Below are 22,953 nucleotides of genomic sequence, written 5' to 3' on the forward strand. Positions count from 1 at the left end.
ATTATTCTTAGTCTATTATTAATAATTTTGCAGATACCGTATTGGCTCGGATATAGGCCGCACTTTTTTCCCCCACTTTAAGTCTTTAAAGTGGGGGTGCGGCCTATATTCGGGGTCTAGCGCCCGACGCCCGGGACATGCAGTCCCGGGCGCCGGGCAGGCAGCGGGGTTAGGATACAGATCCCCCGCAGCGGTGCAGGGGACCTGCATCCTACTCCCCGATACGCTCAGACAGCCTCCCCTGCCAGCACTTCCCACGGGGGGGGTGCCGGCACGGGAGGTTGTCTAAGCGCATCGTGCGGTTGTCTAACCGCACGATGCGTTTTACCTCTGGCCCCCGCCTGACTTACCGGAGCAGACTCCCGGGTGTCTTGCGGGGCCGGCGGGGGACATCTACGCAATACGCGTATACAACTTCCAGTGCCGGCACATCCGGCACCGGAAGTTGTGTACGCGTATTGCGTAGATGTCCCCCGCCGGCCTCGCAAGACACCCGGGAGTCAGCTCCGGTAAGTCGGGGGGCAGAGGAGGACAGTGGCAGCATATCTCGGGGAGGGAGGAGGACAGTGGTAGCATATCTCGGGGAGGGAGGACAGTGACAGCATATCTCGGGGGGGGGGGGCAGAGTGGCAGCATGTTTTTTTGGTGCTTTTTTAAAGAAAAAAACTTTTTCTTTAAAAAAGCACCAAACTTTTAGGGTGCGGCCTATATACGGGGGCGGCCTATATCCGAGCCAATACGGTATATCTTTTATTAATATGATGCAAACAAAAATTTGCTATTCTCTAGAATGGGTTATACATATAATACAGTGAAATACAACCAGAAGGCAAGAGGGTGCGATATTTCATCATAAAGGCCTTTTTTTTTCTCCAAATAAACCTAGCGTGAAGTCGTGAAGGAACTCTTGATCAAATTTCATTGTATTTGTGTACCAGCCAAGGACCAGCAACAGTTACCGAGAGCAGAAAAATGTGATGGCAACTTATAATTTACTTAATAGCTGAGCCCCAACAATAGGCAAGGGTGGTTAACAGGACTTTACTGAACTCAGAAGATGTATATAACAGAGTTCAGCGGCATAATACAAAGTGAAATCCGTGATGAATATACAAAGCTGTATTTGGGATTGGCAGTATAGTTTAAGATATGCATGATTTTAATACAGAACCATCCAAACAAGTTATATTCTTCCTAGGCATCTTATCTTTGCTTCTATGATCGGTATCCTTGCTCATGGGAGCGTATGATAGGGATGCCTTTAGAAATGTATCTATATAACAGAGAATTCAAGTTATTGATAAACTATTCTATGTGCGTTACCATTTATGGTGTTTCAGTAATGTTGATACGTTATATGTATTAAAGAATTTTGAAAATATTACATAATAGATGCAAAGATGTTGTGTATCATATAGCTGACATTAACCCACAAAGATTGGCACATCTCATAAAACCTTATTCTTCCATAGACCCATGGTTAATACAAGATTTTTGTTCTGTGCTCTCAAAACCCATGCATTGGCCACACACCACACACACACGCCTCAGTTAACAATGTGGAGAGCGGTGGAAGTCGCAGGACCTGCTATCACAGTGCTTGGCTCACTTATATGATTCACTGTACTCAAGAAGCACACTCGCAGATCATAGTGTTTGTTTCATCCTGTTCTTGGTGCAGGGATCTTTCTGATGCTGCATTTGCACTAGTTGTTTATCTTAGTCTTATTTATTCTAAACCAAGTAATAGCAATGATAAACACCATAAAATGAACAAAAGAACAAAACTACTTTAGCTTTCATTTATCTTGACATTCATTCTCAAAGGAAAATGTGGCATTAAGCAGTTCTAAGATTCTAGCCCCTTCTGGACTAATTAAGATTAATGTCACATAGTTCCACATGCTTGGCCAGAGCCCAGTTGCACAAGGCCACTGTTCTAGGGAGCCTTTTTTAAGATTTTGCAGAGCCCCTTAATGACATGCTAGTATTATATCACAGGCTGCATGAGTAGGCATGTTCAGCCACCAGACCAGGGCTGTGGCTGCAGAGGTGGCCACCATAGCATACCATTGGCCTTGTTCCATGAACAACTACAAATGAAATGAGTAGAACTCAGTATGATGTTGATCAATTCAGCAAATAGTGGTTTGAATCCATTGTACCAGTGTTCTCTATAATGTTAACTGGCCAAAGCTCTAACCAGTGAAGACAAAAAAACATGCACTGACACACAAACACAATATACAGTTTGCATAGGAAGAATAGGTCATCAATACAGCAACGTGCAATGTGGTTTTCAGGAGGAATATCTGTTAACTGTTTCCATCATGGACCAGGGCCCTAGAGACAATATTGTTTGCAGGTCCAAATATCTTCTTGACTTCAAGGTGCACTCATGCAACAAGTATTTGGTGGGATAAGTAAATTAAACTATGTTGGTCTTAGTCTTTGTGAGAAATGCTGCTCAGTTACTTACCTGGTAGTTCTTCTTATCATCTGTCTGGTCCTGTACTCTTTGGTACCCTCTGGGTTCTGCAATAATCCCAGTGACCCCTTTATGTTCCCAGGGTACAGCAAGCCTAAAGACAGGCTGAAGTACCAGTGTAGGCAGATTTTGGGGTTTTCATTTTTTAAAGCCTGATCACCACACCAACCAGTTAGCAGAACTAACAGAAACTACTAATATATTTTTGCTAATTGCTTAGCATTTACTTAATTCATTCACCTAACATATCCCAGGCAATGTAGTTCAATTAATCTGTATCCTGAGTCACAACTAGAAGGAAACAACAGAATACCCAATGCTAACCTAAATCAGTGGAAATTTTTATTTTTGCTGTTAATTATCTTGCCAATAGCACGGATGTAGGTTTGCGTGCGATTTCCAATATGTTTTGTCTACATGGAAAGCCTTCTCTGCTCATTTTTCCTTTAAATGTTTTTATGTGTAATCCTACCTCATATTTTCACACAAATCTTTCATGATAACACCATGAGCGAAACATGCACATGCAATTCACATATTGTTTTAGCCTGAAGAAATACCAATTTCTTTAGCCCCAGAAATATTCTTGGTTTTCTTAACATTCCAAGCCAATATTTTTATGCATTAGCTCCTCGCAGCTGTCATCATGTTTAAAATCCTGATGCAGTATGTCCGGACAAAAAAAAAAAAGGATTGAGATCAAGCTTCCCCTGTCCTCAAGCCCAATTGGTTCATTGAGTTTTTTAAAGTTCTTGTCATTCTTTAGATCCCATGATTACTAATCCCTTTATTGGTTTTAATATTGCATTCACACTAAATAGGACTGTATGAAAAAAAATCCTATCATGTTTCAAAAAAGAATGTGTATTTGTATAAAAAAATAAAAATAAAAATACTTCCCAGGGAAAGGTTATGCTGGGCTGCCAAACAGAGGTATATGTAAAGTTGGTATGTTGATGTACCTCGAAGTCCTTTAGGTAGGATAGTTTCTATTCTACTATCTATATCTATCTCAACTATCTTTAGAGGATAGTTGAGACCTAATACCTATGTCCCCCTTTTCTGAATTTCTGGTGGGTTTTGAAACAGTAGGTAATGTGTTAATAAATTTAAATATTTACATAAAACATATTTTCTTCTCTTATTTGCCATACAGAATTTAATAAACACATATCAATATGCCAGATAGCCAAATGAAAGGTCTCAGTAAACCTCCACCTCCTAGGAATGCTGTGAATCAAATGTCCCTTTTTGAAATGTTGCCCATTATGGAAAAAGCTGCCGTAGGGTAGGGATTTACGTTTGTATTAAGGCCACTCGCTGTGCCGTCCAATGTACCAGTGTCCTAAAGGGCCACCTTCCAAATACTAATGAGTGCCAGGAAGAACGCAGAACATACTGACCTTACTGTGATTTGTGGGTGAAAAATCACATCAACAGCTATATAATTAATGCTATATACATTATAATATGCTTTTCCTGCAAGTGTTGAGTTGTCCCTAATGCATAGTTAAGTAGCAATTAGAAATGTTCAATGCCATACAGCCACATATTAATGAATAAAAACAGTATTGTCTGTAGGAATGGTAACATATACATGCATCGAGAGGGATTTCTCTATCCCCATCAGGGATGGGATCAAAAATATCAGTAACCCTAAATATCTATATATGTACTCTTTTATTCATTTTATACATTGTTTATAGCAACCTTAGATGCCCTATTAACGCGTTAATATTTCAAGAATCTCTGGTTAGCTAATTTAGAAAGTACATATAATAAATCTTTCATAAAGCTCTGAAATTTATGGTTCCTCGCTTCTATCTACATTCATTAATTTGTCATTGAAGGAAACTGTATGCTGTTGCTTTTCTTTTACGTAAGCCTCCAAGAAATCATTTATTTTTAGGTATTGCCAGATATGCATAACTAATTGTGCACAGAAGGTTATGGATGGGTGAAGCCCTTGTCCGGACATGTTTGTCCAATTGTGATGTTCCTAAAGCCTTCCAGGTCTATTAGTCATTCCACTTTTGTAAATGAAGAATATGCCCTGTGGAAACATTGTTTTACTCAGTATCCATTAAATGAAATAATCTTCTGACAACTTCAGAGTTTGAATGTGTCATAATTATGGAGGGTTGTCCAAATACATTCCCTATTTTCAAGATCTGCCTCATTATGATGGTAAAGACAATGGCCAACAAAGAACTCTTACACTCTTGTCAATTTTGCTCAAAAAGAAGAAGTTAATACATGAATGCCCACCTTTGGCAAAATAAATCTTAAAATGATACACACTGCCTGTCTTCTGGTGGTCCACCCTAATTGTGGAGAAGCCTAGAAAAGAGAAAAAAATGGCATGTGATTGAAACATTTCAATTTATAAAGGAATTCAACGAGTAAAAGTAGGTATATTTCAAACAAGGGGAAAAGTTAGGACAAAAGGTTGTACACTAAAATTAGAGGGTCGAAGACTTAAATGTAAGGTAAGAGGGTAATACGTGTAAAAGACTTCTAGTAGATGATGTAGAGGTTAATACAGTGAAGAAATATAAACATGCATGGAATCGACTTAACACTATCCTAAACATATGAAAACAGCAAAAACAAAGTAAAATGTAGCTTTTTTTTTATCAGGACAAAATGTGCATTCTACATAGGCTATATAGTTATATCTGCTGTCACATTCTGTATGGTTATACCTGCATCTGCGACGACTTCAATCAAATATGTGGCTTCTTGTTACCTACACATTATTAATGGGGTTGAAAATGGCCCCTGTTGCACATTTTTTATTCAACGTTTTATCCAGGGCTTTTGGATCTACTACATACAATTTTCTATGCTAGCATAAATAAACCCAGTTTAGCTGCAACCTCTGAATAAATTGTTTCTTTCATTATATATCCCCTTTATAACATTAACGATTTTTTTTCCGTGTATGAATCTAACTTCTGGGTCCTTAATATGGACTTTCCTAACAATCCAAAGATGCCATGGTTATCCTGCCTACACAAAAGCTCTTGCATGGAGACCTAATTTGGCTACTGCTCTGTTTATATAGCTCTCAATGCATACCACAGTTGCCAGATTTTGCATTGTATACATTATTACACTATATATGTCATAAGAATAAAATAAAAAGCCTTGTTAGAGAAATGGCCGTGCTATTTGTTCAACTGCTCTTCCTATTAGCCGTCCATGAAAAAATCTCAAGCAATTCACTACGCAATGTTGAATATGTGGAAATTAGCAAAACAATTAAATCCCCTGAGCCATTGGATCTCATAGATTGTAACATACAAAGCATCCCTAAAGTGACCTATTAAGATTTCAGTTGATATAAATAAAATATGCATGGCAAACAGATATGAGATAGAGGCACATCAGATATATATCACATAAGAGACATGAGTTCAGCACAGGTATTTAGAATGCCCAGGTGAAGGTGCTCATTTTAAACATTTGTCTAGATAACAAAGTTGTATAATTTGTTTGCTCTGGCCTTTAAACTCTATACAACTCTGTAAAGTCAGGATCAAAGGAAACTAATGCTAATACCATGTTTCCTATGGCAGGCTTTAGCTCTTTTGCTGTATGTGCACAATAATGAGTACATAAACAGCTGAAATGTGTAAAGTAAAATGCATTATTTTTATGCAATATAAATGTCATATAATATATATATATCTCACATGCATAGCTATCAATGTAAACCTCCATCCACTATATGATAGTTACCTGCCTACTCCTTTTATATCATTATATCATTATTTCTAAACATGGTACACATTCTACCAATAGCGTTATCTTTTTTACAAAACTTCACTGGGGGGGCTGGCATGGGAGAGAGGGTAGGAGGGCAATTGCTGCCTTGGCTCGTCTGGCAGTCATGTTCTCACTTCCCAGTTGGTCTAGAGGTTCCTCTCTCATGGAAACATAGAATTTGATAGCAGATAAGAACAATTCTGCTCATCTAGCTTGCCTTTTTTTCCTGATGTAAGGCTAGTTTTATGTTTGTGGCAAACATGTTTAAATTCGTTTACTGTATTAGCCTCTACCACTTCTTGTGGAAGGCTTTTTTATTTATCTACCACCCTCTCAGTAAAGTAAAGCTTCCTTGCATTCTGTTACATTATGTTATGTGACCCTGCTGCGCTCCTGCTTCTCCTGGAAGGCAAAAGAGAAGTTGCTCACACAGTGCATGGGCACCACAGAGAAAGCTGCATGTGAGGAAGGGGATTGGCAGAGGTAGTATGAATGAGTATGTGTGTGTGAATGATTATGTATGTGTGTGATAGGTTGATTTAGATGTGTTAGTGTTTGTGTGTTTGCATGGCAGGGTGTTTGGGGACAAAGATGGTCCAGGCCGTTTTGGTAAAAAGAAGGCAGAGACATACTGTTTGGGGAAAAATATGATAAGTCTTTTGTGTCTAATCTGGGTGCTGGACAGGTCCTGTGGATGCAATCTGGGTGCTGGTGCTAGTCCTGATCATGACTCACATGTCCTTTTCGGCCACTTGCTGGACTTGCACCATTAATTTTCTATGTTTTGTTTTTGTGATGTTGGGGTAAACGGTGTGATTGCATGCTAGGGAGCATGGAGGGGGGTCAGATGCTTACCAAGGGTCCAATCAATATTAAAGACGGCCCTGCTTACATTACATCTAATCAGTAGGATTAGTAAATAGGGAAGATCAGAGATTGGAAACCGAACTGCTGCTCCACTTCTGATAGCATTAAAGTTCCAAAAAATAGTCAAATCTGGAAGAATTTCAAGATTCGTTAAATGTGAAGCCATATTTCAAGTTCACTGCACAGGTGGGAAAAATACTAAAAACGTCTCTTGCATTAAAATGATAAACAATATTGTTCAGCTAACTGGTAAAGACTTTTTACTTATTAGTTTCCAGGAATGTGGTTCTGTTTTACTGCCATTTTCTGCACGGCAGCTGCTGACTAAAGAATGTGAGATGGAAGATAATATTTAAACAAGTTATGTATTAGAAGGCATGAGAGACACTAAAAAACACTTTACAAATATATGAGAATATGATGGTGCCATCACTGTGCAAATATGATTATTAAAATTAACAGATAGATATGAAAGTAGACTTTACAGTTCCTAGATTCCTATCAGGATTCCTGTAAACAATATAAAGACACAAAAAAAAATAAAAAGGTGAAGGGTCCTTAAAGAGAATTTATTATAACTGTAAAAATATTGGTGGTTCAGTAAATTTACATTTTTTTAATATTTATAATTGACAATGCAAGTCATTAATATAGAATATATCAGTTTATCAGAAGGGGAACTTTCACATATGTGGGTAGGATAAGCTCAGAATAACTCAACTACCTACAAAGTAGTTGATGGTGATTTCACCTTTAGCAATAATATTTCCTTGCATGATCCTATGACCCTTGCCTTAGGGTAATGAAAGTTTAAGAAGGGCAACATGTACTAGAAATGTTGCTAATGGGCAGTTCATTTTCAGCACAAAGAAAGATTATGTTTTTGTAATCTTAAATATAGCAAACATAAAAAAACATAAAAAAGTGCTGAACCCATACCTACTATTCACGTAAAGAGAATTGCGACGTTTGGTGGTTTCGTAAGCATGTCCACCAATGACGTGAGTGATTAAATATAAACTAGGTGTCTTCTAGGAAACAAAGTTATATATTCACCCAAAGTTGTAGCAAATAGCAATAAAAATCACTGTTTTTTGGCAAGTAATTAATAAACATTTTCTGTACGATAGAATGTATCCACGGTAGATCTGATTTACATGGAAAGTGTGTACAGATAGCGGGCCAGACGCACTTGTAAAATAAATAGGGCAACCTACTTATGATTAAATGAAAGGGTTATTTTGACTGATAAAAGATCAGCATTATATGTGTAATGCTAGGGAGATACAATATTACACATTTTTTTCTAAAAGCGAGAATCCATCATGATGATGCCATCACAGTGTTCTATAGCCATTTAACAATAATATCACAATAATGGGTACTTACACAACAGAAAGTGTCTTTATACATGATATGGTATAAATAAAATGCCTCAGTTTTACGTAAACTTCTACCAATGCCCCTAAAAAGTCCCCTTTTTCTATCTGAACTGTTGGGTTGTATGCTTGTCAAACTATGTGTGTAATTCCAGGTTTATATGCACATAGCTGGGAACATTGAAGGGTAAGTTACCAGGAGTGGGTATGTCTTAGATGCCCCGGGTAAAGAAGAGAGTGACTCAGAGACTCGGGGAAGCAGGGTTCACCTGTAGACTCCGGGTCAAACCCCAAGAGTACGAAGGTATATATAGACAGGGGCACAAGGTTTCATCATTTTAAGTTTAAAAATTCACATAAGCTTACACTGACTTGTACCAAATGTACTTATTAGAGGATTATAAAATCAGTTTAACCATAAATCATTACAGATGTGCTGAGGATTTGAAGAAAATGCTCGGTTTGCTTGTCTGCTTTTTTTTGTGATGAGAAAACTGATTGCTTTGATAGAACTCTATCTGTTATGACTGAAGTTGATGGAACATACTCTGCACATGTCAGGGATATGTGATCAGGAAAGTCCATTTTACGAAATAACAGACAGATCTGTCACCTCTCGCACTTTGATCTGTAACATGCACATCTTATTTAGCTACTTATAAGATAAGGCAAAAACAGATAACATTGCTGATTCCAGTGCATACAGCATAGAATATATTTATGCTAAAAAATAAATTACTGAGGAAGTCATTGTGAAGGCAAAGCTAGGACACATATATTTTCTCTAATTGACCTTTCTTCTGTGTTGCTGTTTTAACATCTGCATTTAGTGCAAAATGAGCATACAGACCTGGCAGGGCTAAATACGTTTCTATATTCTATTGGGGCACTCTTAGGCTATCTTTGCCAACCATACTTTTGTACTTTATACGTCCTGACGTTATGAACAAGCCATCTGCGCCAGAGAGAAGGAAAAAGACAAGGAAATATAAATGTCTGTCTCCTTCAGCTAGACATTAATCAATAATAGCACAAAAGGCTTGCCTGTGTGCTGTATTTACATTTTTAGCATATCATATGGTAGTTTTTAAGTGGAACCATTATTATCTTTTATTTGTATTATGTGAACAATTTACTTAGTGTTTTATGCACCACATGGAGTATTCAAAGTCAAACTGACAGACAGACATAGCACAGATAACAAATTGTCCTCTGCTGTCCTTTGAGTTTCTAGCTCTCTGTCATCACCATTAACATGTACTTAGTAGCCAAAATTAGGAGCAGGAGCATTATCTCATTGGTGTAGGTAGTAGCCTGTGTGGCTTTTATGGAAGGGCCAGCCCTCGTCAACACACACATCAGGGTAGGTTCCAGGAAATTATATAGCATGAAATCATACAAGTAAAGTCTATTTTCAATACAGAAATAAATTATACATAAGGTGATGTTCCTTACGTAATGTCTTTTACCCCATAGTACAATGTTCCAATTCCTTTTTCTCCTCTTCAGGGCAGCCCTTCAATACAAGTGGCCAAAGTGGCTGCCCAGAAGACTGAATTTGCAGGGGACACTGCTACCAGTTTCTCTCCTACATTAGTAAGTGTATACAAGATGAGAAGACATTGTTCACTGACAACACTGGAAGCCCTGCTTCTTCTAAACTCAAATTCCTAAAACCTTGCTTACTGTAAATGCTCCCCATTTATTGAAATGGCCTTTAGATTAATTGCAGGGTTGTTTGGAGGGTGATACCCCTATGGTCACCCATAGATGTTTCAAGTGTTCTGTTTATCCATATATGTTATTCATAAGCAGTTTTATGACCTTCTGATCATAGTTGGCAACTCTAGATTCTGGCTTGGACAAGGAGGCTGATGTTTGTGCTCCGGATTTTTTTTTTCCCAATACCTACCCCTTGTCTTTTGTGACTCTGTAGGCATCAGATCTGTCTCATCCCTACTGTATCCTACCCTGGGCCATCTTTAACCAGGGAGGCCAAAGGGGCAGCTGCTCCCGGTCCAGTCATTCCTGAGGGACCCAATTTGTTGGCCACCACCACAACTGACCTGATCAATAATTGGCCTGGTCTTCTCTAATTATAATATATGGATACCTATTGGTCATTAGTAGCAATTATAGATGAGTAAGCTGAAATGGCTCAAGCCAGACTTGAGCCTAATTCCTGGCTTGGCCTAAATTGTGAAAAGTGTTGGAGTGCAAGCCAGAGCGAAGCCAGCTAACACACATCATCTCATCTAGTATTATGGTTCTTGCAAAGATCTGTACGGACTTTTCTTGGGCAGCAGGAAACTTGGCTACTTGGCAGATTGTCTACTTCTAGTAATAATTTTGAGTGAGTGAACATGAATCCTGTTTTTAAATATACCTAATGTAAAATAAATCGATACTTCATTTAAGTAACATTTTGTAATTAAGAAAGCAAATAGCCGAGATAATTTGCTTTATAGTATTGTGGATATTTTGCCATCTTCTGCTCATTTATCTCATGGTACAATTTTAATAGTGAAATGATAACTGTATATGTGCAGAGGCTCCACAAGTAATAAGCTACATCCTACATACCAGTCAAACAAACAATGAAAGTAACTCTGGACAATATCATTTAATCTAAACATTGACCGGGAATATCTATATTATATTTAGGTTTAGAAGAATGAATAGAGATTTCATACTCCAGATCTCAGAAACATCACAATTAATTCCAGCTATTTATAGATTTTAGTTATACATTTAAACAAATCCAAGAGTAGCTCAAATGGTAAGTCTGTAATGTGCGGTACCTAGACATTGTACTAATTAGAGGATATTGTCTTAATATAATCATCACCACCACCACGAAATATGACTTTCCATAAAGTAAGCATGCCTTCTGTATTAAGAATAGAAGCTAAAGTATACTTCTACAAAAAGAAAAACAACGTTGTAATATTTGTAAACATGTTCATTCGATTTTATCTCGATTTTATCACAAGAAAGCAGATGTACCATTTCAAGATGATCTTACCTTGCCAAGTAAGGTCTTCAAGCCAAGTAAGGTTTTCCTTGTGAACTGTCAGCAGTTCTAGCCTGGCGAGGTTAACGTAAACATGAGTAGAAAGGATTCTTACATAACTTGTGCCCACTCAACATTGAAGGCTAATCTTTACATTTACTTATCTGGCTGGAGATGTCTAATGAAGGCTTCTCTTCCCTTATGATGAGATGTTAGCAGGTGAATTAAGCACATTTTGTTTTGGCTTACAGCCATGTCATTTGGGAATCTGTTAATTAAAATAAAAGAGTGAAAAGTTTACAGTAAAATGTTTCACGTTGTTACTTTACTACTTGTGTACCTTAAGCATTAGAGCATGATGCTGGTTAATTTATATTTATTGCTATTTTTGTTTCACATCTTCAAAGATGTTAACGTTGTTTAAAGGCTATCCTAAACATAAGACATGGGCAAGGACCAAGAAAGGCTTGAAAACCTACTATAAGGATAGACAACATTGGCAGAACAGTACATTGTATTACGAAGATGAGAAAAAATATCTATTTTTATGGGCCTATTTTTATGTGTGCAAAAAAACTATTTGCATTAGAAATTCATTTTGTGATATGTACTTTTGAATTTTTCTTAAATATGTAATACTTTTACATTTATTTCTTAGATGTTTTAAAGGAATCACACAGCAAAATTATAATTTTGGATACTTTTTGAATAGATTAATTGATTGTCTCAAAAAGCAAAAGGGAGTGCTAAAAGTTCTCATACTTAATCATTTATACTAAAATTTCTCTATTCACACTACCCAGGGCACTGAAATCCAAATATAATTAAATGAAAGTTCACAAGATATAATTCATCTTTCACAGATCACGGAGGGGTCTTCTTTTAACTGAAAATTTAAGTTGGTACAAAAATATGTAGGGGTACCCCACCAATGTAAGTGCACCAAATATAGTATAAACAACTGCTTTAACTCCCACCACAAAGATTTGAGATTAAAAAAATTACGCTCAGGATAATGAAAGACTGGTAATAAAATTATTTTATAGAATTTGTAACTTACAGAGTATGCCAGCAGATTTTACTCATAAAAACTTAGAAACATAGACCTCAACATCAGATAAGAAACATTTGGCCCATCTAGTCTGCTGGTTTTACCTGCTGTAAAGACTTAAACCTTAATCAGCCCTTGGTCTTGGCTTACGTCCAAGAAGTCATATGCCTATCCAATGCGTGTTTAGATTCCCTTACTGTATTAACCTATACCACTTCTGGCAGGAGGCTGTTCTACCTATCTACCATCCTCCTACTAAAGTAAAATTTCCTTGTATTACATCTAAGTCACTGCATTTTAATGATTTAGTCATTGGAAAGGTGTGGCAGATCTGTGTCATACATAGGCGTACCTAGAGTATTTGGCACTCGGGGCCAACCCTGTATGTGGCACACGCCACCTACACTTTGAAATGTAAAGACACGCACAAAAAATAATGTTGGCAAGAATATTTATTTTACTAATTTGTAAACTGTATGTCAGCTGGAAAAAAACTAGAAATCTAAAAAAATTATTAACTTAGAAATAAATGAAATACATTTAAATAAATAAAATGTACTGAACATATATGGTACAGCATAACTCCTATCATGATATACTGAGCCAGGCATTAATGGTGCTACAGCATAACCCCTATCACTATATACTGAGCCAGACATTGAAGGTTGTACAGTGTAACCCCCATCACTATATACTAAGCCAGACATTTATGTGGTAGGCCTCTGCCCCTGATGCAGCCTGTCTGTGCTGCCCCTGCCCCTGAAACAGCCTTCCTGTGCCCTTTTAGCCCCTGAAACAGCCTGCCAGTACCCCTTCTGCCCCTGAAACAGCCTGCATGTGTCACCCCTGCCCCTGACACAGCCTTCCTGTGCCACCTCTGCCCTTTGAGAAGTCTGCCTATGCAACCCCTGCCCATTAAGCCCATTAAGCTTACCACTGTGGTGCCTGCACATTGTTTGAGGAAACTCTCTTTTTCTGTCCAGGAGAAGCAGGAACCTGGGCAAGGAAAGCGTTTCCTTGCACTGTGTATGAGTTCCACAGCAGTAAGCTGCAGGCCCGCATTAGGCATCCATTCAGTTTTCCTGTAGGTGGCACCCTCCTTATGAGTGGCAGCCGGGGCAGACCATCACCCCCCCTTAGGTACACTACTGGTGTCATACTTAAGTAGGTCTTTCTACGGAATCTTCTTATGGAACCCCCATGTGCACTACTAAAAGTCCTCTTAATGGAAAAGTCCATTGTATTTTGTTGTATCAATATTTATGAATTATTTAAAAATATAGTCTGTATAAATATTCACTTTTTCCTATACCTCTACGAGAAACAAATGAAAACAAAGCATACTTTGTAGATTGCATTGAACTACTGTACTGTATGGTACATAATAAAACCCTTTTCATGGTAGTATCACTAGAGTGTTTGAACAGCAAAACAGCTTTGCCGTTCAAAAAAAAAACTTTTTGAAGATACTTGGACCACTTTTGTTATGTAGTGACCACTGCAGTCTGGGAACACCCCAAAGTGCTGCCATTTTGTAAATGCTGTGACCCAGTTGTCTATCCATCACAATATGGCCCTTGTCATTTTTCCTTCGTCTAGCACATTGACTTTGAGGATGAAATGTCCACTTGCTGCCTAATATATCCCAGTCAGGTGCCATGATAACAAAATTATCAGTGTTATTCACTTCACCTGTTAGTGGTCATATTTTCATGGCTGATCGGTGTATTTACAAGCACAGACATGTCAGGTTTTTTTTCTATAAAAACTGGTCTATTTCAGAAGAGTGGAATTATCAAATTCCTCATTCTCATAGAAAGGTTTACTACAGTATCTCTGTTTCCATCTCTTTTTTTTAGATTAAAATTTCCACCGTAGAATGTTTTGCTAAATCCACAATGTTGTTAGAACCTTGTTAAATCTGCTTTCTTCCACACCTCAAATGTTTGCACTTTTGCTATCATGGAAAGTCAACTTTGGGATTTTGTCATGCAAATACTTGTTATACATTTCAGACTTCTAAGGTGTCTAATTATGTGGCTGAACATGTGGATAGAAATAAACAACGCCAGGGATTAGGCTGTCAAATTGTAAAAAAATAAAATAAAAAAAAAAACAAGGCAAATCATCTAGGCAAGTCTCTACATCCATGGGTATTAAGAGTATTTGTCAAAAGATACCAAATGGTTATTTTGACAAATTAGGCAATTCAGTTACATTACGTTGGATTTGTCATTGTATTTTTATCATCCGCCATTATTTAACCTGCTAATACCTGCCTAGTCTTGTCTTCCAGGTTCTTTTAAAACATATACTCCAGATTTTTTTCGTTGATTTTATTAATAAGAGGAGAAGCCCTGTTTGAAGCCCAAATCACCTCCCTTTCACTCCCTTTCCTGTTTGGCTGATCACAGACTAAAGAACTACCACAACTCATAATGTCTCGTTCTGCCCGAGGCACACCTCATGTACCCAGTACTTTGACAATAGTAGTTGGCCATTCAGGCAATTTCTCATAGCGATATTAAAAATATTTTTAAATTGCTTTTATCATTCTGTTTGTTCTTTTCTTTATAATATATGCCCTAACATTTTAATTATAGCTTGGTATACTGTAACCCAACCACCCCCTTCCCTGTCTCTTCTTCTTTGATGAATTAGTTTTTCTTACTGTAAAATGTAATTCCCCTTTCATACCATAACACATGAAATACAACTTTTGATTGAAGGAAATCAGTGCTTTTATTTCTTATACAGACTTATTAACATTTATATCTTAACGAAGCTGTTCGGCCATCATATTTTTTGTTAGATTTTGTTTATTGCTGGTGATGATTTTTATTTTTAAAAACTCCCACCGTAGTTCTTCCCTTTTTTTACTAAAATCACTCAAAGTAACAGACAACGAAATGTTATTTTTATATTTTACTCCATGCATCATTTATTTCTTACGCCGATGTCAAGAAAAAAACAAACATATTTTTCAAAGATTGACATAACATTAGCAGGAGACAAAAAAAAAGGAGTTTGCCTATTCATGCATTATTAAACGTTAAATAGTCCAGATTATGCAGCACAATTAATCTGAAATAAATTAAAACTAGAATGCAGAAACACACACGTGGCATTTATCCACCACCTTTCAGTTTGGCATTTAAGTGTTTTTCTGCCAAAACACAGTGAAGTGCAAAGAGAAAAAAAAAACATTTAACATTCCTCTAGAAGATTAATCTTACAAGGCAGCTGACAATAACACAGAATTAATCAGATTTAAAAGGGTTAAAAGCAGTCATAATGTGAGTTGGGTGGAAAGGTCATGGTTATTGTTCTTTTTTTTTGTTCTGATGATTTTTTTATTTTTTCGATGTTTTTTGTGTGTAATTGAAGTCTAATTGAATACCAATAAATATATTATAAGAAGAAGAGTATTTTAAAGGGCAATGTTGGGGTTATTTTTTAAACTTTATCTGATTAAGCAGAGGATCTGGGATCTCCTGTGCTACAACCTTTTCTGGCGTGAACAGGAATGCTGAGAATTTAATCAATTTCAATCAGTACTGGGCAAATCATCGGTTACACGGATATTTCACCTCTAGATGGCCTACAGCCTAAAACAACAATGAATGTTCTCAGTGTAAATCTCCAGTGCGTCACAGTTAATATTTTATTGTCATCTCCAATATTTCCCCAGCCTCTTATTTTTGCAGGATAGACAGATAACCCTTGTTTTTACTCCTCCGATAATTTTACACGCAGTGTTACAAACTGTCTGGCGCCACCAGGGGTTTTTACACTGCCGGGTGAACATATACCTGTAGGCTACAAGGTTTCTTTTAAGAACTCCTATCCACACTTTCAACAGAATGTTTGTAGCTCCAGGCTGTGTATTTATATCCGTCTCAGCCAGGTGCCTTTTAGAAGAAAAGAGAGGGGGGAAAAGCCAGGGTGTGTTCCATAGTGACAAATGAGTGGCGGCCTTATTGTTTTAACGCCTAAACTTGTCTGCTGTACCTTCCTGCGTGGCTTTCGTTTAAAGGGTAGTAGTGATTTTGCTGTTAACATCCACTTTTATAGACTTTCTTTGTGGAACGTGCAATGCGGCATCACCTGTAAGACTCTCAATACACAAAAATCCGTTCTTCTAGATCAACTACCCTTTTATTGGTGTATTTTATCTGAAGCTGTTTTGATATGGAATTCCTAATACCAAGTGTTAAGGCATTTAATAAATTATTCCTTTGTTTATGAAACGGTATACATTTTTACGGAAGCTGATCCATAAACTCTAGTGGATGCTATCTTGGAAGTGCTGAATAACTATGATTTTCCATGATTTGTGGAATAAAAAGTCACAGTGTTAACTAGTATATCAATTTACTTAGAAAGCTGCAATGTACACTATATCCATTTATTATATATAAATATATATATATATATATATATATATATATATATTACGGTATATAAACTAAAAAATATAACTAGCTGGATTTGTATATGTCTCTATATTAGGCTTAAAATACATAGTTTCTACTACTGTACCTCTGTTAACAGTTTCTCCATTTCATGTATTTATAACAAATTCATACATCAATAAATATGCATTTCTTCAATCCCTCTACCCCATATCCCCATATTTTACTAAAAAGTTATGTATGTTTGTTATTTCTATATACTTTACTGTTATCTGTGTGTGTAAAATGTATACTCACATAAGATTTTGGGACCCCAAAGGCCCCTTCCTTGTTCCATTTGAGGAAGTGATTTCTGAGTTCCCCGAAACCTTACGTTACTTGGTCTATGTTGATACAGAATAATATATAGGACAGTACATGGCAGATAAAGTTATACTCTTGAGTTTAGTTTTACTCTTTTTGATACATATGACGCATTGTATATATTTTATGGGTTCCCCAGATACTCTTGGCCTTGACCTTGGAATTAATTTCTTGCTTAATCCCTTTTTTGGTAAAGGCTACAGGGATCAGTGATGCATGTCTCACCTTTTCCTGAACACTTGGGATAAAAGAGACACATGGTATTTGTTATGTGTAACCAGGTTAGGATTTTCTGATAAGATTATTTTTCATTATTCATTTATCAAAGCAGCTTTTACGATACAGAGATCAGAGGCATTTGTATTGTAGTGATGGACAGAAAGCAGAAAACAGACCATGCTGAATTAATAAGTTCTCTCGAGTGATAGCTAATTACATATTTCAGGGGAAAAAAGACGCTGCAGTAAAAAAAAAATGTTCTAAAGCTTCCAATTTCAAATGAGATTAGAGGAGAAAGATTGACACACAGGATAGACAGTACCAAAAACTTCAGATAAGAACTCTGATACATACATCTAGTCAGCGCAGAAATGTTTTTTCCTATTGTTAAACCATTGTTTGTGCTAGATTAACTAGTTTGTGCTAGATTAAACAGACCGACTAACTACCACTAGTTAACAGACCTTTGAGACCCCAAAAAACATATGCTACTTGATACCCTTTCTATGTTCACCCAATAAAATATATCGACTTTTACTTAAAACTGAAATTGGGCTAACACTTTGGTCCTATAAGATTCTGATTTACAAGAGTTTTTACTCTTATTGAATATTAGTACGATATATTCATAGTCTAAACCTATTTATGACACCTCTATTTAGATAAAAATATTACAGCAGGAGGCATTGGCTAGCAGAATATTGATTCAGTCCATCTAGTCTAGGTTTAGAGATGATGGGCTTTAGGCGATCGCCCGCATTGTCATTTGAATAACACCTCTGTCTTGAAATGGAGAATATAAATTGTGTGCTTATGTTGTGTCTACAGGAGGGAATAAGCTGAAGAATCAGCACTTCCGTCTGAACTGGGCTTGGATATCTATCGAGAAGGAGCATTATGTTGTGAATGAAGATGCAAAACATTTGGAGGTTACTCTTAAACGCAGAGGATACCTAGGAGAAACATCATTCGTCAGTAAGTATTGTTAAAACCTGTGTTTATCTGTGTTGTGCATACTCATGGGCATTTAATAAAAGGACACATAATAGTCAAATGATCAAAACATTTAAAATGTGCTTATTCAAGCAAAATCAGAGAAAGCACTGTTTTGGTTGATTAATAACTTAACAATCCTAGAATGTAAGCTGTATGGGACCGGGCCTACCCCAATCAAAATGTCAGTGGACTAAAGCACTGTAGTGCATCTGTTTGCACTAAATAAATAAAAAATATACATATTATGGACCACAACTGTGCTTGTCACCATTGATTTGAATTACTGTATTTTCAGAATAACATCTACCCTCAAGTCTGGTACACTTTTATAAGTAACAGTATGATAGGTATGATGTCATAACATAACATAGTTTTCTCCCTATATATATGGATAAACATTGCATAGAAATACTGGCAGCTACTCGTAGACCTCAGATTTCCTGCCACCTGAGTATACTACTTTGGGTGTCCTGTGAATTAAATCCTTCACCACTATAATCATTTAACCATTGGAAATGAAGCATTTGATCATATTAACGCATGAATTAAACAATTAAGGAAAAGTCAAGTTAATACATCAGTTGCCCGTTTGCTGCTGTGAGATTTCATCAAGTGCTAAGGAAATTCCCGGTCCCCTGGAGCTGGCTCCTGTACATCTACTCAGTCCGTTTGGGAGGTCAAGCTGATATAAGAGGTGTTGAAAACTAATCAGTGTTCAATGAGCCAAACGGTAAAACTGAGCTCCCTATCACGTTCCGCTGCCTGACATTTACTTCTGGATCCTGCTGTGTGTTTTTAAACACATTGTTATTTATTTATTTTTTTAAAGTAGTGGTTAAAATCTCTCATAAGTTTAGAGATCTTTGAAAATGTAGTATCACAGAATAATATACAAAAATTCTTGCTTTTTGTGTTGTTTTAACACAATGTTAATACATTTTAAAGAGGAATTCTCATGTTTGAGTATCTTAAATAATCATTATACAGTTGAATCCATATGTGTATTGATTTGATATTTCAAGAGCTCCAGGGCTAAGTTTAAACAGAACCAAAGAGCCTCTGCCCAGCACCAAAGCATTGCACAGGGCCCCGCGGATGGATGGTGCTTAGTGACTTTGTGAGCGGGTGATACAGAACTTGTCTATGGTCCATTATTATTATTCAAGATGGTTGGAGTAATTACTAATGCATATTATTAAGCAAAATTAGCATGTAAATAATCAAGTTGTGAATAGGAGGGCAGCTAGATCCTGGGAATATATATTAATATATATGTTATTAGAAATATATTTCAATACTTTTTACTATTACAGAGTTCAGTGTTTAGGAGTTACAAAAAAAATGCAAAAAGAGAACTTGATTTCTCAAACCATAAGACTGGTGCACAAAAGGCTATTCTATTGACGGTCCGTGTTTTGTGGAATATCGAAGTATTGTGTATCACAGATAATGTAGGATGTTGTAAAAGGTTCAGTGGAACCATTAGGGTACAATACAGTTTATTATGAAGCAGAGAAGTCCATTGCTTTTTTTACGGCACTGTTTCTTCAGCTAATTTCAGATAAATGTTTGCCAGGAATTCCACAGGCCATTCCAAGGTAGTAACAAATTTTATGATTAAAACTCACGGCTTACATTATGATACAAAGCAAATCAACGTTAATGCACTTGCCCTGTTATAACCTTTGGAAAACTCTTTGGCAAAGTATACAGGATCAAATTGTTCAAACCAGTTCTAAATACTTAAATTTGCCCCTAGAAAAAAAGGCATTTTATGGCTACTTTTGCTTGGAGCAGTTTTACAAACTTTCAGTTGTTTTAAATGCTGATATTTTCAAAATGTTGCTAAGAAGGTTTTAGCGCTAATTTAACAATTTGTACTTCTTCAAAGGCATTGGCACGGTTGATGGGACAGCAGAAAAGGACAAAGATTTCAGAGGGAAGGCTCAAAAGCAAGTGCAATTCAACCCTGGACAAACAACCGCAACTTGGCGAGTACGGATCCTGACGGATGGAAAATATGAACAATCCGAAACATTCCAGATTGTTCTATCGGAGCCTGTCATGTCTGCCCTGGAATACCCAGATATAGCAACTGTGGAGATTGTAGATCCTGGAGATGGTAAACAAATATCTCAGTTATTTCCCATTTTATTTCTCTGACCATGAAGCTCATTAATATGATTTCTTAACACAAAAGCCATTTTTGTAGCAACTGGCAGTTTGCAGAGTACATATTGTGTGATCAAGTTTAATGGCTTTAGAATATATTGGTGTTTTCAGTGATCGACTCGTCACACCTTGTCAACTTTACGTTACGTCAGCGTTACGTCACTTTTTAGGTCACTGGTTTGGACAATCCAATACGCATTTGTCCAGTAAATGTACTTTTAAAAAGGAATAATATTGCTTCTACAGTCATAGAATCAAGTTCAGTAAAATCAGAATATCCTTAGAAAAATGTCAGTAACACTGTATGAAATGCAAAATGCTCCTTCGGAAAACTTTCCAAGTGGGGTTTCTTTGGGAGCTCTGAGAAAATAACAGTGTGAAAATAAAACCATTTCTCCACAGAACGCAGAGTACAGATATAGAGGAACTGGTCTGTGTGAGGTGATTCATTTAAAAAGCTCAGGAGTGAAGAGGTGATAAAAAGATTGCTAAATGCAACTTAGAAGAGATAACTGATAGGGGAGGCATGCGCTGGCAAGAAGCCCACTCAACATTTGTTTTTTTATTTCTGGATTCTGTTGAAGAGATGAAAGCTTTTGGGTTATGATAGTAAGATTTGGCTTTGTAGAAGAGGCCAACTACTCACTGGTAGCTTATATATATATATATATATATATATATATATATATATATATATATATATATATATACGTATATATGTGTGTGTATGGGAAATGTCATGTAGACTGCAAGGCTCTGTAAAAAGATGCTCTAAATATTTTTTATTTTTAAATAGTTACATAGTTAATTAGGTTGGATATTCCATCAAGATCAATAATTCCACAAACTCATATTAGTTGCAAAAAAAAAAACCACTGAGACAATAATGTCATCTCAAAGGGAATAAAATTCTTCTTGACTCCAAGGCAGTCAGACTCTCCTTGGATCGACATTGCCTTAACTACCTTTACCTGTGATAACCCTGTGTGCATTTCATATTTAGAAAACCATCCAAACTTTTTAAAATATATTGATTGAATTGGCCAAAACTACTTCAGATAGAAGTGTATTATACTTATTAACCTCCCTAACAGTTAAGAAACATTCTCCATGTTTAAGCCAAAAGCTTCTTTTTTCTACATTCAGGGATTTTTGTTAAAATATAATTTAATTCATATATATACAGAGAAACTTCTTATAATGTTGTATTTTCTATAATAAGAGGTAAAATTAAAGGATTAACAACAATATAGGATATTAAAGTGTATTTTGGGGGATTGAGAAAATGGTTTACGCAATTGTTCCTTAAGAGTTTAAAAGAAAAAAAACCACAGACAGAGGCTGTATTATCAAATACCGGCTTCTGTGGAGGAGAGCCTACAAAAAGTGTCAGGCGGAAGTTAAATAAAGGGACTTTTCCCTCAAACTCTTGAAGGAACAATTGTGGAAACCTAATTTTTGCTTTATCATTTTATTAAAAGTGATGTATAGATTGGAAGAATGTTGACAAAAAACCTTTAAATACACAAATTAAAAAAATAACAGGAGGAAACAAAGAACAGTAGTGAAATTTATTTTAAAAAAGAAATATTGCGGCAGGAGGCAATTGCTTAACTTGAGGCATATATGTGATGTAAGAAAGTCTTACTGCACTGAGATGGTTTGGGATAAGTGTAATAGCCTTCCTGCAGTCGGTGAATATACAGACTTTGTCTGGGCAGAGCTTCTATGTAAACTACTACAAGCCACAAGGCTCCAAGTCCTACCAATGGCACGATTAAACAGTACTGGACCCCTGGAGTCTTTTATGATTAAAATATGGTACTCTCGAAATACAGCTTTGATTTTCTTGGCACAGAAAAACTATGGCGGCTTAACAGTGAAACCAATTAATTGTACCTCTCAACAAGCCGTCTCAATTATTATTCCCTATATTGAATATTTCAAAGGTTTTCACACGAGAACAAAGAGAAAACAGGGCTTTTGGATGGACACCTCCTGTGTAGTTGCACCATTATGACAGTTTTAGTTTCAAATGACCCACAGTATGTGTAATCTATGAGGCACAAGTGTTTCTTGGTGGGAACGTATCAATTTTGCTATCCTTACACTTTTATATATCCAAAATTCATAACGTCTTTAGAGAACGTATCTCCCTCTTAAACGTTTCAGGTAGATGTAACTAGCTATTGACATGGTATTAATGAAGTTTGTCCGCT

At 36.6% G+C, this 22,953-nt stretch overlaps 1 protein-coding gene across 1 annotated transcript in view; it reads left to right on the plus strand.

Moving 5' to 3' along the window:
• FREM2 (FRAS1 related extracellular matrix 2) overlaps window positions 1–22,953 on the plus strand; it is a 74,688-nt gene that overhangs the window by 14,477 nt on the left and 37,258 nt on the right. Inside the window, exons 3-4 of the mRNA XM_089493907.1 lie at window positions 18,395–18,541; window positions 20,454–20,684. Of these exons, the coding sequence (XP_089350033.1) occupies window positions 18,395–18,541; window positions 20,454–20,684 (378 nt within the window). The remainder of the gene's footprint in view (window positions 1–18,394; window positions 18,542–20,453; window positions 20,685–22,953) is intronic.

The sequence above is a fragment of the Sceloporus occidentalis genome, unplaced genomic scaffold, assembly GCF_023333645.1.
Source record: "Sceloporus occidentalis isolate IW3139 unplaced genomic scaffold, rSceOcc1.0.p SCAF_68, whole genome shotgun sequence".
Classification (NCBI taxonomy): domain Eukaryota; kingdom Metazoa; phylum Chordata; class Lepidosauria; order Squamata; family Phrynosomatidae; genus Sceloporus; species Sceloporus occidentalis.